Source organism: Gorilla gorilla, chromosome 8 (assembly GCF_029281585.2).
Source record: "Gorilla gorilla gorilla isolate KB3781 chromosome 8, NHGRI_mGorGor1-v2.1_pri, whole genome shotgun sequence".
NCBI classification, from domain to species: Eukaryota; Metazoa; Chordata; class Mammalia; order Primates; family Hominidae; genus Gorilla; species Gorilla gorilla.
The window spans coordinates 92393635-92409751 of NC_073232.2; the positions used below are offsets into that span (position 1 = coordinate 92393635).

Sequence of the window (16117 nt, forward strand, 5' to 3'; positions counted from 1 at the left end):
CCCAGGAGGCAGAGCTTGCAGTGAGCCGAGATCATGCCACTGCACTCCAGCATGGGCGACAAAGCGAGACTCTGTCTCAAAAAAAAAAAAAAAAAAAAATCTGAAAAAGAAGAAAACAATCCCATTATGAAAGCATCACACAGCTGGGCTTACCTATATATCGAAAAAAAAAGCATTAAAAGAAATAAAATATTTAAGAATAAACTTAACCAAGGAGGCAAAAGGCTTGTATACTCAAAATTTCATAACGTTGAGCCAAATTTAACAAAACACAAATAAATGAAAGCAATCTTGTGTTCATGATTTTCAAGATTTAATATTGCTAAGATTCTCATACTATTTAAAACCTATAGATTAAATGCAATCCCTATCAAAATTTCAATAGCATTTTATAGAAATAGGAAAAACTACCTTAAAATTCCTATGGAATCTGGGCCCAGTGCAGTGGCTCACACCTGTAATCCCAGCACTTTGGGAGGCCAAGGCAGGTGGATCACTTGAGGTCAGGAGTTCGAGACCAGCCTGGCCAACATGGTGAAACCCCACCTCTACTAAAAATACAAAAATTAGCTGGGTGTGGTGGCGCATGCCTGTAATCCCAGCTACTTGGGAGGCTAAGGCAGGGGAATCACTTGAACCTGGGAGGCTGAGGTTGCAGTGAACCAAGATGGTGCCAGTGCACTCCAGCCTGGGCAATTGTGAGTTGAGTGAGACTATCTCAATAAAACAAAAACAAAATTCCTATGGAATCTCAGAGAAAAGCAAAATAGCCAAAACAATCTTGAAACAGAAGAACAAATTTGGAGATCTCACAATTTCTGATTTCAAAACTAATTATAAATTGATAGTAACCAACAGAGTATGGTACTGGCATAAAGGCAAACATATAGACCAATAAAACAGAATACAGAGATCAGAAATAAACTCAGGAAAATGTAGTCGAATGGTCTTCAACAAGAGGACCAAGATCATACAATGTAGAAAGGACAGTGTCTTCAAGATATAGAGTTGGGAAAATTGAATACTTACATGCGAAATAATGAAGTTGGATCCTTACCTTACACCATATATGAAAATTTACATTTAAATATTCCATTCATTTTGAGCTAATTTTCATCTTATAAATTTCATATTATACTTTTTTTTTGATGGAGTGTTCCTCTTGTTGTCCAGGCTAGAGTGCAATGGCGCAATCTCATCTCACCACAACCTCCACTTCCCAGGTTCACGTGAATCTCCTGCCTCAGCCTCCCAAGTAGCTGAGATTAAAGACATGTGACACTACACCCAGCTAATTTTGGTCTCAAACTGGCTAGTCTCGAACCCCTGACCTCAAGTGACCCTCCCGCTTCAGCCTCCCAAAGTGATGGGATTACAGGCATGAGCCACCACGCCCGGCCTCATATTATACTTTGAAGCCTTGCATTTAAATCTTCCATTCATTATGAGTTAGACCTAAAAGTATAAAACTCCTATAAGAAATCATAAGGGAGGGTGGCTTATCCTCATTTGAAAAGGGGGAAAAAGAAATCATAAGGGAGGCCAGGCATGGTGGTTCACACCAATAATCCCAACATTTTGGGAGGCCAAGGCAGGAGGATGGCTTGAGTCCAGGAGTTCAAGACCAGCCTGGGCAACATAGGGAGACCTCACCTCTATAAATAAAAATAAATAAATAAATAAAATAAAAAGAAATCATAAGGGAAAAGCTTCATGAGGTTAAATAGTCCATGATTTTTTGGATTGACACTAAAAGCTCAGGCAACAAAAGCAAAAATAGACAAATAGGACCATATCCAATGTTAAACCCCATGCGGATCAAAGAACACAAAGTGAAAGGCAAGTTATGGGATGGGAGAAAATGTTTGCAAATTATATCTGATAAGGGGTTAATATCAAGAATATATAAAGAATTCCAACTGGGCACCATGGCTCACACCTATAGTCCCAGCACTTTGAGAGGCCGAAGTGGGGAGATCACTTGAGCCCAGGAGTTCTAGATCAGCCTGGCCAACATGACAAAACCCTGTCTCTGTGAAAAATACAAAAAATAGCCAGGCATGGTGACACACACCTGTAGTCCCTGCTACTTGGGAAGCTGAGGTGGGAGGGTCACCTGAGCTCAAAGAGGTTGAGGCTGCAGTGAACCAAGATTGCACCACATCACTCCAGCCTGGGCATGGAGTAAGACCCTGTCTCAAAAAATAATATAAGTCACATAATATATAAGAATTCCTATAACTCAACAAAAAACTCGATTGAACAATGAACAAATAACTTAAATAGACATTTATCCAAAAAAGGCATACATGTCAAACAATGCTTAACATCCCTAATCATTAGAGAATTGCAAATCAAAAGCACAGTGAGATATCACCTGACACCCATGAGGATGGCCACTATCAAAGCAACAAAAAGTGACACATGTTGATGAGGATGTAGATAAGTGAGAATTCTTGTACACTGCTGGTGGGAATGTAAAATGGTACAGCTGCTATGAGAAACATTAGAAAGCTTCCTCAAACAACGAAAAATGGAATTACCATGTCCAGCAATCCCACTTCTGGGTATATGCCAATAGAATTAAAAGTAGGATCTCAAAGACATATTTGTACACCCATGTTCATTGCAGCATTATTCATGATAGCCAAGAGAAGCAACCCAAATGTCCATTGATACATGAATGGATAAACAAAATGTGGCATATACGTTAAATGGAATATTATTCAGCCTTTAACAAAGGAAATCCCATCACAGGCCACGTAGAACCTTGAGGATATTATACCAAGTGAAATAAGCCAGTTACCTAAAGTAAATGCTGTATGATTCTACTTATGTGAGGTATGTAAAGCAATCAAACTCATCAGAACAGAAAGTAGAATGGTGATTGGCAGGGGATAGGAAAAGGGGAAATCAGGAGTTGTAAATAAGAGCGTTACAGACCAAATTGTGTCCCTCCCAAATTCACGTGTTGAAGTCCCAACCTCAACAGGATTGTATTTGCAGATAAGACCTTTAAAGAAGTAACTATGATTAAATGAGGCTTTAACTGGCTGGGTGTGGTGGCTCACACCTGTAATCCCAGCACTTTGGGAGGCCGAGGTGGGCAGATCACCTGAGGTCAGGAGTTCGAGACCAGCCTGGACGACATGACAAAACCCTGTCTCTACTAAAAATACAAAAAATTAGCCAGGCGTGGTGGCACACGCCTGTTGTCCCAGCTACTTCGGAGGCTGAAGCAGGAGAATCGCTTGAACCCGGGAGGCAGAGATTGCAACAAGCTGAGATCACACCACTGCACTCCAGCCAGGGTGACAGAGCGAGACTGTCTCAAACAAAAATAAAAAATAAAAAAACTTACAGCTATCTATTGCACAACAATGTGAATATAATTAACATTACCAAACTGTACACTTAGTAATTGTCAAGATTGTAAATTAAATATTTTATTTTTACAATTAAAAATTAAAAAATAAGCACTCCCCCTTGGGCTTCAAAATGGTAGGCACTTCTTTCACCAGTACCATGATGTGCTTGTTGTTCATTTTAGTTTATATCACACTAATTTTGCATCCAAGGAAAGGAGGCCTGGATCGAGGTCATAATAAAAAAAAAAAATCCTCCTCCTAAATCTAAAGCCTTGGCGAGCTTCCCAGCATGTGAAGCAGAATCTGAAAATCTTCACTAAGAGGTTATTCATGTCATGGACTGTCATCTGCTTAGAAAGATGATATCTTTTCCTGAGAATCGGTGGCAGACAGAAGTTAACCTAAAAAGCTTGAAGTTTATCCATAGTGCTGGTATGGTCAGTCAAGTAGTGTGATGGCTTTAAAAGGGGTGGGGCCTGTGCTGCCACCCGTGTCTCAGTTTGTCCAGGATATGCAGGTCCTTTTACAAGGTTCCCATCAGCAATAAGAGACTGGAGACACTCATTCCAGCATTGCATAGAGAGAGCCGTGTCTTGCTGACCCAGACCGTGCCATTGCTGCTTAGGGTCACCAGGCTGAGGCTGAGCCAGATTCTTAAAGGGCAGCACTACCAGGCCAGTGTGCTTGTTCCCCTTGTCACCTTGGCATCTTCCTTGGTATGGGGGTCAGAAAGGAGTCTGCATATGTGACAGCCCCACTCATAGAATTGGTACTATTGACACAGGACTTCTAAGTGTCAAAGGAGAGTGAGAGCTCTCTCCCTGCACACCCTGGGTAGGCTGAAGCATCATGACCCCTGGTCCCTGGCTCATGCAGCTCCCAGGGGGATCCCAAGGAACAAAGGACATGTAGAATGGGAGAAAAGCCAGTACAAAGGACTGTTTGCTGCTGAAAAACTTGGAAGGAGGAATGGGAGCAGATCTGCCCACCTCTGCCTCCCAAAGTGCTGGGATTACAGGCATGAGCCACCGCGCCCAGCCAAGTCTGACACCTTTAAAAGTCTGAAAAGAAACATTTACCGCTGGGTGCCATGGCTCATTCCTATAATGCTAGCACTTTGGGAGGCCAAGGCAAGCTGATCACTTGAGCTCAGGAGTTTGAGACCAGCCTGGGCAATATGGCAAAACCTCATCTCTACAAAGAAAAAAAAAAAAAAAAACTGGCCAGGTGTGCTGGCATGCACCTGTAGTCCCAGCTACTCAGGAAGCTGAGGTGGGCAGATTGATTGAACCTGGGAGGTCAAGGCTGCAGTAAGCAAGGATCACACCACTGCACTCCAGCCTGGGTGACAGATGGCAGTCTTGTCTCAAAACAAAACAAAAAACAACGGCTTACCATCTATTCTCTTTGAGGGAGGTATCATCCATATAACAAGGCCAACTTTGCTAGTCCACCTTCTTCCTTTCTCTCTCTTAACCTGTCTTGCCACTAAACCTGATTTACTTGTTTCGGACCATGCTCCAAGTCTATATTTTTTAGTGGCCTCAAGATGGTATATAAGTTTCTGTAACTCTTTGGGAAGTTGGGTCTTCATTCTGAAGACTCCTGTGTACACGTTAAATAAATCTGTATGTCGTTTCTCCTGTTGTCTGAGATGTTTGAACCAGAGTGACTCCATCTGGAATAGGGGCTGGTTAAAATGAGGCTGAGACCTACTGGGCTGCATTCCCAGGTAGTCAGTCATTCTCAGTCACAGGATGAGAGATGGAAGTCAGCACAAGATACAGGTCACGAAGACCTTGCTGATAGAATAGCCTGCAGTAAAGAAGCCAACCAAAACCAAGATGGTCTCGAAAGTGATCTCCGATCATCCTCACTGCTCATTACATGCTAATTAAAATGCATTATTTTATTTTTTATCTTTTGTTTATGTATTTATATATTTATTTATTGTCGTTTTTTTTTTTTGGATGAAGTCTTGCTCTCTCGTCGAGGCTGGAGTGCAATGGTGCCATCTAGGCTCACTGCAACCTCCGCCTCCTGGGTTCAAGCAATTCTCGTGCCTCAGCCTCCCGAGTAGCTGGGATTACAGGTGGGCACCACAACACCTGGCTAATTTTTTGTATTTTTAGTAGAGATGGGCCTGGTGGCGGGCACCTGCAATCCCAGCTACTCGGGAGGTTGAGGCAGGAGAATTGCTTGAATCTAGGAGGTGGAGGTTGCAGTGAGCCAAGATCGTGCCACTGCACTCCAGCCTGAGCAACAGAGCAAAAACTCCATCTCAAAAAATGAAAAATACAAAACAAAAAAATACAAAATATTTTACAGTTTAACTCTTTTCATCGGCACTATTGATCTGCTTTTAATTCCCAAGCATTGTGCTCAAAGCCTATATCTGTTATCTAAATTAATTAATCAAAATATTTTTAGATAAAAAGTCTTACACACAGCTGGAATCTAAACTAATGAACGCCTTTATGAACACCATATGAGAGCTAACAGCACCTTGCATTGTTTCCTGGCCTTTCCTTCTCACCATAGGTTCCAACGAGCTCAGTACCTCTCAGGCAGCCAATCACCAGGTCTTCTCACATGCAGCAATTTTATTACCAGAATTTGAGTAAACCCTATCTCCCATACCCAGAACAGATCATCTAAACATGAAACTGCCTTTGCAAAAGTTATAACAGTGAGAAAATTATGACAGTGGAAGAGATCTGAACTAACCAGCCCCCACCTTGCCTTTGTTAATTAATTTATCTACTTTTGAGACAGGGTCTTGCTTTGCGGCCCAGGCTAGTGTGTAGTGGTGCAATATTGGCTCACTGCAACCTCCACCTCCCGGGCTCAGGCTACTCTCCTGCCTCAACCTCCCAAGTATCTGAGACTACAGGTGCATGCCACTACACCCAGCCCAGTTTACCTTTAACCTCCAAACTATCCCTAGGCATTCCTGGGCTTGGGCGAAGCTAACTTTGGGAGACATTTAGTTTATAGTTTAAATGATAATAGCCCTTCTCCAAAACTGCCTTTGTAAAGCTAATGAAAGACCACCAGGATAGGAGGATATAGGAGCCTGAATTCTGCTGATGTGGAGGCCTAAAGGATTACCAGCCATTATTCCACAGGTCACAATTTGCCCCATTACTCCTCCAGATAACATCACTATTGTAGAACCTAAGATTGGCCTTTTGAGATGTCTTACGGGTTTTTGCACTTCTGACAACTGATAGCTCCACCCAGACTGCCAGCCACCCTGTGGGCCCACCCAGATGCAGACTCAGCACAGGAGGACCATATTCCACACCCGTATGATTACATCCCCACCTAATCAGGTACATCCGTTCCCTTACCTGCCAAACTATCCTTGAAAAATCCTAGCCTCTGAATTTTCAGGGAGGTTGATTTAAGTAACAACTACTTCTCCACATGGTGAGGCCAACCTCATGTCAATTAAATTCTCTATTGCAATGCCTTGGTCTCAGTTGATTGGTTTCATCTGCACAGTAGGCAGGACGAACCCATCAGGCAATTAAAAACATAAGAAAATTTTATCCTCTTGAGCATTTTCAAAAATTGAAGTCATTATAACCAATTAATCAGAGACTGTATATTAGATGCTAACACCTGAACTCAATTTTTACCCCTAAAAAGACATATCCACTTATCTTCATTGGTTTAAATACCATCTCACTTGGGACAATTATATGCCTTATCTCTTTAATAAGTTAAAAAATTATCTTAGTTTAATTATTGCATCAATAATTTTATTCAAAATAATTCAATATAGAATTTCTTGTGTATGAATCAAATTAGGGATATTAGCTTTAAAAAAATTAGGGCCAGATGTGGTGGCTCACACCTATAACCTCAGCACTTTGGGAAACTGAGGTGGGAAGATTGCTTGAGCCCAGGAGTTTCAGACTAGCCTGGGCAAGATGACAAGACCATATCTATACAAAAACTTTTTAAAATTAGCTGGGACCGGGTGCAGTGGCTCACACCTGTAATCCCAACACTTTGGGAGGCCGAGGCAGGTGGATCACCTGAGGTCAGGAGTTCCAGACCAGCCTGGCCAACATGGCGAAGCCCTATCTACTAAAAATATGAAAATTAGCCAGGCGTGGTGGTGCATGCCTGTAGTCCCAACTACTCAGGAGGCTGAGGCAGCAGAATCGTTTGAACCCCAGAGGTGGAGGCTGCAGTGAGCTGAGATTGTGCCACTGCATTCCAGCCTGGACAACAGAGTAAGACTCAGTCTCAAAAAAAAAAAAAAATTAGTCGGTCATGGTGGCTCGTGCCTGTAGTCCCAGCTACGCAGAAGGCTGAAATGGGAGGACTGATTGAGCCCAGGAAGTCGAGGCTGCAGTGAGCTGTGATTGAGCCATTACACTCCAGTCTGAGCAACAGAGTGACATCCTGTCTCAGAAAGAAAAAAAAAAAAGAGATATACACAGAGTTATTGCTCTTGTTTTATTTTTTTCACTACATAACAGGAATAAACTTCATGGCAAAATAGAGACCTAAGAGAATTGCTTGAAAGTGCTTAGCCTAGCTTTTCTCTTTACTTAACTTTGAAAGAAAATAAATAGAAACCAAATGTCTACCTGAATTCTAGGCTCTGGAATGCCAATTTCTTTGGCCAGTTGATCCCTGGCAGCTATACCAGGATAGGGATTCTTTTCAAACCATGCCTGGAGGGTATCTTTTTGACTCTGGTTCAAAACAATCCTCTTTCGCCGGGCCTCTCTTTCTAGTGAGCCTAGCAAAGACACAAAGGAATAAAAGAGTATGAAGAATGTGCTTATAGATTAAAATTGCTGGCATTATTTCAGACGGAAGGCCAATATATCCATTGATGACTCTATGTTTTTACTTTAGCAACATATCTTAAGTCATGCTAGTAAGGATACATATAAGTGTAAATTCATCTTTTAGGAAATATGATAGGCAATCATCTAAGTATACAGAGCAAAAGCTTACAGAAATTCCACAATAGTACATGCAAGAAAATAGGAAGCAACAGAATTAGAAAAATGCGTAAAATTAATAAAACAGGTAAATATCATGTAAAAAACTAAAAGGTTAAAACACATCCTTCTAATCATGGTTTCATGATTTCAACTTTTTTTTTTTTTTTTTTGAGACAGAGTCTTTCTCTGTCACCCAGGCTGGACTGAAATGTGTGATCTCGGCTCACTGCAACCTCCACCTCCTGGGTTCAAGCAATTATCCTGCCTCAGCCTCCAAAGTAACTGGGATTACAGGTGCCCATCACCACGCCCAGCTGATTTTTGTATTTTTAGTAGAGATGAGGTTTCACCATGTTGGCCAAGCTGGTCTCGAACTCCTGACCTCAGGTGATCCTCCCACCTCGGCCTCCAAAAGTGATGGGATTACAGGCATGAGCCACTGCTCCCAGCCGTGATTTAAACTTTCATAAACTCTAGAAAACAAACAAGCCCTTTGGCATCAACACAGAGAACAGCCAGCAGGCTGATAGGAACTTACCATTTGAACTTTTGGCCAAATCCATACTGGGAAGAGTGGCCTGGATTCCAGAATCCAGTGGCTTCACAGAACAACTGCCAGAGACAAAAGATACAAGAAAACTCAGGGTGGCCCACCCATCTCTCCAAATCCTGACCTCAGGTGATCCACCCACCTGGCCACCCAAAGTGCTGGGATTACAGGCATGAGCCACTGAGCCTGGCCACACCCATTTCTTAAATACCTTTCTACTGAATCCCTTCATTAAATATTTAACACCACTTAAAAGGATTTTGAAGTAATTAGATTAAGGGTAAGATGAATTTTAAGTAGAAGTACAGATTCTACTACGTAATTTTGAATCTATCATGATACTTTTCCAAATATGACTTTGGTTCTCTGCTCTCTAGTTTCCACATATTTAAGCATTTTCTTCTCTGTGTTCAGGTTCTTTTATTTCTTAATTATTTTGACTTGTCCATGTTATTTAACGAATGGAGAGTCTCGCTTTACTTTGTACTTTTCACATTCTCCTCAGCTTTTCCTGCAACTTATTTTATTCCATCATCAATATGGTGGTCTGGCCATATGTCAAGTTAGCTAGTCTAAGGTTTGCAGTTTTTCCATCAAACATGAATGCAGGTGTTGCTATAAATGCATTTTGCATGTGTGATTAATATATAAAATCAATTGGCTTTACCCAAAACAGATTATTCACTGTAATGCGGGTGGGACTGGAGAGCAACTTTAGCTCCTGCCTGAGAGTGTCAGCTTACCTTTCCCTACAAATTTCCTTCCTGCCTAGTCAGTCCCCACAATTGTGTAAGTCAGTTTCCTTCAAAACTGATTCTGTTACTCTGGTTGAATTTTGACTGACACAGATATTGGTACAGTCAGTGGCTGTATAACAAAGAATGTTATAGATGAGTTTTCTGAATTGATTCTGGGTTTCTGAAATTGGTTCTCTAATCAAATAAACTTTAGGGGCACTGGCCAGGCACGGTGGCTCAGGACTGTAATCCCAACACTTTGGGAGGCCAAGGTGAGTGAATCACGAGTTCAGGAGTTCAAGAGCAGCCTGACCAACACGGTGAAACCCCCGTCTCTACTAAAAACACAAAAATTAGCCAGGCGTGGTGTGGGCACCTGTAATCCCAGCTACTCAGGAGGCTGAGGCAGAAGAATCGCTTGAGCCGGGAGGCAGAGGTTGCAGTGAGCCAAGATCACTCCACTGCACTCCAGCGTGGGTGACAGCAAGACTCCATCTCAAAAAAAAAAAAAAACTTTAAAAGCACTAATGACCAGTTCCAGTAATAGAGAGGGCACTGGGTTCATCACTAAATGTGGCAATTTATCACCATTGGACACTCCTAATCAAACCTACAGAAAACATCAGAGGCTAACACTGAGTCCCCAGTGTGGCACCATCACCCAGGGTGATAAGCTATATCTAGAGGAAAAATAATTACATTAGACCACTACCATTGTAGAAGGAATGAAGTTTGTTCTTACTGGAATAGACACGCTGCATATGCTTTTGCCTTCCCTGCACCCAATCCTTCAGCCAAAAGAATTATCTGTAAACTGACAGAATGCCTTATCTGCTGTCATGGTACTCCATACAACATTGCTTCCAACCACGGAGCTCACTTCCTAGCAAGTGAGGTATAGCAATGGGCCCATGCTCATGGATTCACTGGTTTTGTCATGTTCCTCAGCATCCTACCTAAAGCAGATGACTTTTTTTTTTTTTTTTTTTTTGGACAGTCTCACTCTGTTGCCCACGCTGGAGCACAGTGGCATGATCTCGGCTCCCTGCAACCTCCACCTCCTTTGTAGCTGGAATTACAGGCACGTGCCAACATGCCTGGCTAATTTTTGTATTTAGTAGAGACGGGGTTTTGCCATGTTGGCCAGGCTGCTCTCAAACTCCTGACCTCAGGAGATCTGCCCGCTTCAGCCTCCCAAAGTGCTGGGATTACAGGTATGAGCCACCACGCCTGGCCCAGTTGACTTTAAATAAGTGGTCTTGATTATTGAATTAATCAGTTGGAAAAAAGGCCTTCAAAGCAGAACTGAGTCTTCCATTAAAAAAATTCTGCCTATGAACAACAGGATCAGCTCTTGCCCAACCTTTCCTATGGACTTTGGACTTTCTCAAGTGATCCTCCACAATCACATAAGCCAGTTCCTTGCAACAAATCTCTAAATATATACTAGTTCCCTTTCTTGGTTGATACTCTGATGGATACAATCATCCCACTGTTTATTTTGGTAAAATGACATAATAGGAAAACTTATATGGGTAGATTTGTCTCTGGAGATAGGCCATGGGTGATACAAAACTTTTTCGAATCCTAGAAAGATGGCAGACGGGCTGGGCACAGTGGCTTATGCCTGTAATTCCAACAGTTTGGGAGGCCGAGGTGGGCAGATTACGAGGTCAGGAGCTTGAGACCAGCCTAGCCAACATGATGAAATCCCATCTCTACTAAAAATACAAAAATTAGCCTAGCATGGTGGCACATGCCTGCAGTTCCAACTACTCAGGAGGCTGAGGCGGAGAACTGCTTGAACCTGGGAGGTGGAGGTTGCAGTGAGCCAAGGTAGCACCACTGCACTCCAGGCTGGACAACAGAGACTCCGTCTCAAAAAAAAAAAAAAAGAAAGAAAGAAAGAAAGAAAAAAGAAAGCTGGCAGCCCATCTTATGCCACGGTAAATTTTTGGTAAATCTATGTCAGTTGTGAATACCTGGAAGGCAGAAGTGAGGAAAATAATGAAAGCAGAATATCACGATAATGACTCACCTGCTCTTAGCTGGTACTGTACATAAGGTATATATTGTACATATGGTACATATTATACATAGGGTATATATTATACATAGGGCATATGAAGAAAGAAATGAGTTCAGAAAGAAATATTTTGCTTAAGAGTGCGAAGGAAATGGAACAGAAAGAATACATCACTGGCCCGGCGCGGTGGCTCACGCCTGTAATCTCAGCACTTTTGGAGGCCGAGGCGGGCGGATCACGAGGTCAGGAGATAGAGACCATCCTGGCAAATGCGGTGAAATCCAGTCTCAACTAAAAATACAAAAAAATTAGCCAGGTCTGGTGGCGGGCGCCTGTAGTACCAGCTACTAGGGAGGCTGAGGTAGGAGAATGGCATGAACCCGGGAGGGAGAGCTTACAGTAAGCTGAGATCACGCCACTGCACTCCAGCCTGGGCGACAGAGCAAGACTCCATCTCAAAAAAAAAAAAAAAGAAAGAAAGAATACGTCACTGTAAGGTAAAACCTACAGATATACAGATATCTTTTCTCATTTTAAATAAGGAAATAAAAGCATGGAGGCCCACATCCTAACAACAACTATATATATACTCAAACCTGGGTTATGGCCATCACACCATTGCTTTAAAGCAAAAAGGTGCAATGTGGACAACTACAAGCCACTGGAGGGTACTTCGTCCATGACGAGGAACCAAAGTATTGAGTAAGCCTTCACAATTCAAACAGCTCTTCAGAAAACACTGAGGGTCAATGGAGAGGCACACATACACCATGGTTTTAGAGGGAGGAAGCTCACAGCCTACTTGGAGTTGCCGGGTGCCAGGACCAGTCCCCGGACCTGGACCAGATCTAAGGAGGTGGTGATGAAGGAACTTCAGACATCACATTCCCTCCATGGACCCCTGTGATCCTAGCTACAGGAGTTCCCACGATCCCCATAGACATTTTGACTTCCAGGGAGAGCCGCCTGGAGAACAAGCAGAGGCACAGCTTGAACCTGAGCAAAGCACAGAAGGCTTCACTGAGCTGTGCCGTGGTAGCAAAACACAACCATAAACGCTGATTTCCGAAGACGCTTCGTCTTGCACTGAGCATGGGACCGAGGTGCACCTGGACCACACTCCCCCTACCACCTCACTCCCACTACCTCCCAGCCCCTCCCAAGACTGCCCACCTGGCCAGTCTCACAGAAGGATACCCACAGCACACCTCCACTGCACTGCACAGAGAAGAGTGCTGTGCGGGTCCATGTGCCAGCATGGGAGCTGGGTGCCCCTCCCTTTGCAAGACTGGACTGGGAAGGGCATGGCCTGATAGCCAAGGCTTCTCTCCCATGGGGTGTCATGGCTGAGAATGCCTGGAATAGCTCACCAACCTGGATGCAGACAGCTGAGAACAAGCCTAGCCAGTTGGGCCTGCTGTCAGTGTGGATGCCAGAGGGAGACTCACCAGGTCAGGAGAGCATGAGCTGGGCAGGCCTCATAGTCACTTGCAGGGCTGAAAACCCCAGGTCACAGGTACCATAACAGTTGTACACCACTGGTGCCACTGCATTGCCTAACTGCCCACAGACATACCCCACAACCCACTTGACTCCAGCAAGCACAGGGGACCAGAGAGAGGTCACAGAGGAGTTGCGGATCCCTTGGTGTCATAACCCTCTGTGCAGTCCACTCAAGGTTGGGGGAGTGCAGCCCACCAAAGCCCCCTTTGGAACAAAAGAAACATGGCCACAGCACTAGTCACTGAAGGGGTCACCATAAGAGCCTGGGAATGGACATGGAGAGGGTGTCATCTCTTGCCTCTCATCTCCCCTCCCCAATGCACTGTTGCAGATGAGGCAGGGGCACTTCCACTTGGGACCCAGGAAGCATGTGATGAAAGAGGCTGCTCTGGCCAGGCGTGGTGGCTCATCCCTGCAATCCCAGCACTTTGGGAGGTAGAGGTGGGCAGATCACCTGAAGTCAGGAGTTTGAGACCAGCCTGACCAACATGGAGAAACTGTGTCTCTACTAAAAATACAAAGTTATCTGGGCATTATGGTGCATGCCAGTAATCCCAGCTACTCGGGAGGCTGAGGCAGGAGAATTGCTTGAACCCGGGAGGCTGAGGTTGCAGTGAGGCAAGATCGCACCATTGCACTCCAGCATGGACGACAAGAATGAAACTCGGTTGTAAGCAAACAAACAAACAAGAAAACTAAAAATAGAATCACCATTCAACCCAGAAATCCCACTACTAGATATGCGCCTAAAGGAAAATAAATCATTCCACCAAAAAGACACCTGCATTTGTATGCTTATCACAGCACTATTCACAAAAGTAAAGACATGAAACCAACCTAGGTGCCCATCAGTGGTGTACTGGTTAAAGAAAATGTGGTACATACACACCATGGAATACTACACAGCCATAAAGAGAATTAAATCACAGACTTTGCAGCAACATGGATGCAGCTAGAAACCATTATTCTAAGAAAATTAATGCAGAAACAGAAAACCTAGTATTGCATGTTTTCCCTTGTAACTCGGAGTTAAACCCTGGGTACACACAGACATAAAGATGAGAACAAAAGACACTGGGTACTCCAAAAGAGGAGGAGGAAGGGAGGGGGGAAGAGTTGAAAAACTATCTATAGAATACTAGGTTCACTTTTTGAGTGACAGGATCAATAAAAGCCCAAACCTCAGGACAATTGATTTGCAGTATGTGCAAATATATCCATGTAACTAACCTGCACATGAAACTTCAAATCTAAAATAAAATAAAATAAAGCAGTCACTGGATTAAAACTTCTACCAAGAGATCATTTCAGTTGTCTACACTACTACAGAGGAAAAATAATGTGTACTTTTGCTACAACTGATGAGCTCAAAATAATTAAGAGAAAGAAGAAATAGACAGTGAATTGGGGAACTGACTAATTGTATCTGGAGCTACATCTAATCAGCTACATTAAATGGCCTTTACTGAGTATTTTATATGTGTCTGTGGATAGTATAAGTGTGTGATTTCATTGAAAATAGTACAAATATTTACAAACAATATTTCACTTAAATTTCACAGTTGCTTAGAAAATGGTACTTGCAAGACTGACCTATATAAAGAAATAAGAGTCTCTTCACTAGAGATGGTAAATTGTAAATATAAAATATATCACAATGTTAAAATCCTCATAGTGCAAATCAATAAAGATAACAACCTTTGGAGAGGAAAGTATTGAGCTTTACAAATTTACTGTAAATTTACATATTAATTCAACAAGGAATACTTTTAAACCTTGCACTGCCACAGAATTATTTTGTCGGAAAAAAGATGTACTTTTTGAATATGTGTACATCAAAATCAAAAAGTTAACTTTTACTTTTTCGTTTATGGGCAACTTTGGATGCATTTTTCGGTTTTGGTTCCCAGAGGGCATTTCTTACAAATCTTGAAGCTGCACCTCTGTCCAGCTTGCCAGCCGTTTTCTTGTCTGTTAATTCCTTGACTCTGTTCATATATACTCTGATTCTTTCCAATTCCTGCTTTACTGGATGTTCCTTAGGATTCACTCCTTGGGTTGCCAAATAAACCCAAAACATTGAATTTAATGTGTATGCAGAAACCAAATCCACTTTTGCTTGTTCAAGTGGGTCCAACTTCTGCAACAACTCATTTCTAGAAACAGACATCATGTTCTTCAGCATCTCATCCGCAGCATCAATGGAATTCGCAAATGCTGACAAATAATCGTGAATTTCTACTGGATAGTCATTAATTTCTTCAGCTGCCATTATGGCTGACTCACGGCCTTCGACTCCAGTCTCCTAGAAAGCGGTCAGGCAACGAAGACTTCAATGACGTGCCGGATCTAGAACTGAGTCTTTTAAAAGTATTTCTCTACATTCCCAGAAATGCATTTGTTATAATTGCATCTTATGGCCTTTTTTTCAACAGAAGTAAAATTTCTGGAACATTAGAAGAGCACAAAATTTATTTACTAAATGAAATATTCAAGGACGCTTGTCATTCTCTCAGGCTCAAAGCCTAAAGAGGTACACCAATAAGACAAGATTCATTATCACATCGAAGATCATGGGGAGATGTTTGCTCAGGTGGTCACGTGATGTGCAGAAACAGAGGGAAACACAATTGAACTAAATAAAGACGCAGGCTAGGTGCAGTAGCTCAGCCTGTGATTGCAAGATTTTAGGAGGCCAAGGCAGCAGATTGCTTTAACCTAGGGGTTCTACATATATATGTAAAATATATAATATAAATATGTTATATATGTAATCCCATCCACTCGGGAGGCTGAGGCAAGAGAATCGCTTGAACCCCGGAGGTGGAGTTTGCAGTCAGCCGAAATCTTGCCACTGCACTCCAGCCTGGGAGACAGAGCGAGACCCCATCTCAGGAAAAAATAAATAAATATATATATGTATATATATATAAAGAAATAAAGTCCCAATGTTTTCTACA

At 42.6% G+C, this 16117-nt stretch overlaps 2 protein-coding genes across 3 annotated transcripts in view; both read right to left on the reverse strand.

Moving 5' to 3' along the window:
• Positions 1–9001, reverse strand: part of SFTPD (surfactant protein D) — a 78390-nt gene extending 69389 nt beyond the window's left edge. Inside the window, exons 1-2 of one of the 2 annotated variants that reach the window (XM_055352438.2) lie at positions 8880–9001; positions 7976–8130 (exon numbers count right to left, since the gene is read on the reverse strand). In XM_055352438.2, the coding sequence (XP_055208413.1) occupies positions 7976–8130; positions 8880–8904 (180 nt within the window). In that variant the 5' untranslated portion in view covers positions 8905–9001. The remainder of the gene's footprint in view (positions 1–7975; positions 8131–8879) is intronic. The other variant, XM_055352437.2, reaches the window with a different exon arrangement.
• Positions 9002–15006: 6005 nt separating this feature from the next.
• On the reverse strand, positions 15007–15429 carry LOC101144382 (nuclear nucleic acid-binding protein C1D-like). The gene has a single exon (XM_055352442.1). It carries the CDS (start codon positions 15427–15429, stop codon positions 15007–15009), a length of 423 nt encoding a protein of 140 aa, XP_055208417.1.
• Positions 15430–16117: the final 688 nt, after the last annotated feature.

Excerpts from the sequence above, each read along its gene's own strand:
- LOC101144382 (XM_055352442.1), bottom strand. The coding sequence starts at position 15,429 with ATGGCAGCTGAAGAAATTAATGACTATCCAGTAGAAATTCACGATTAT.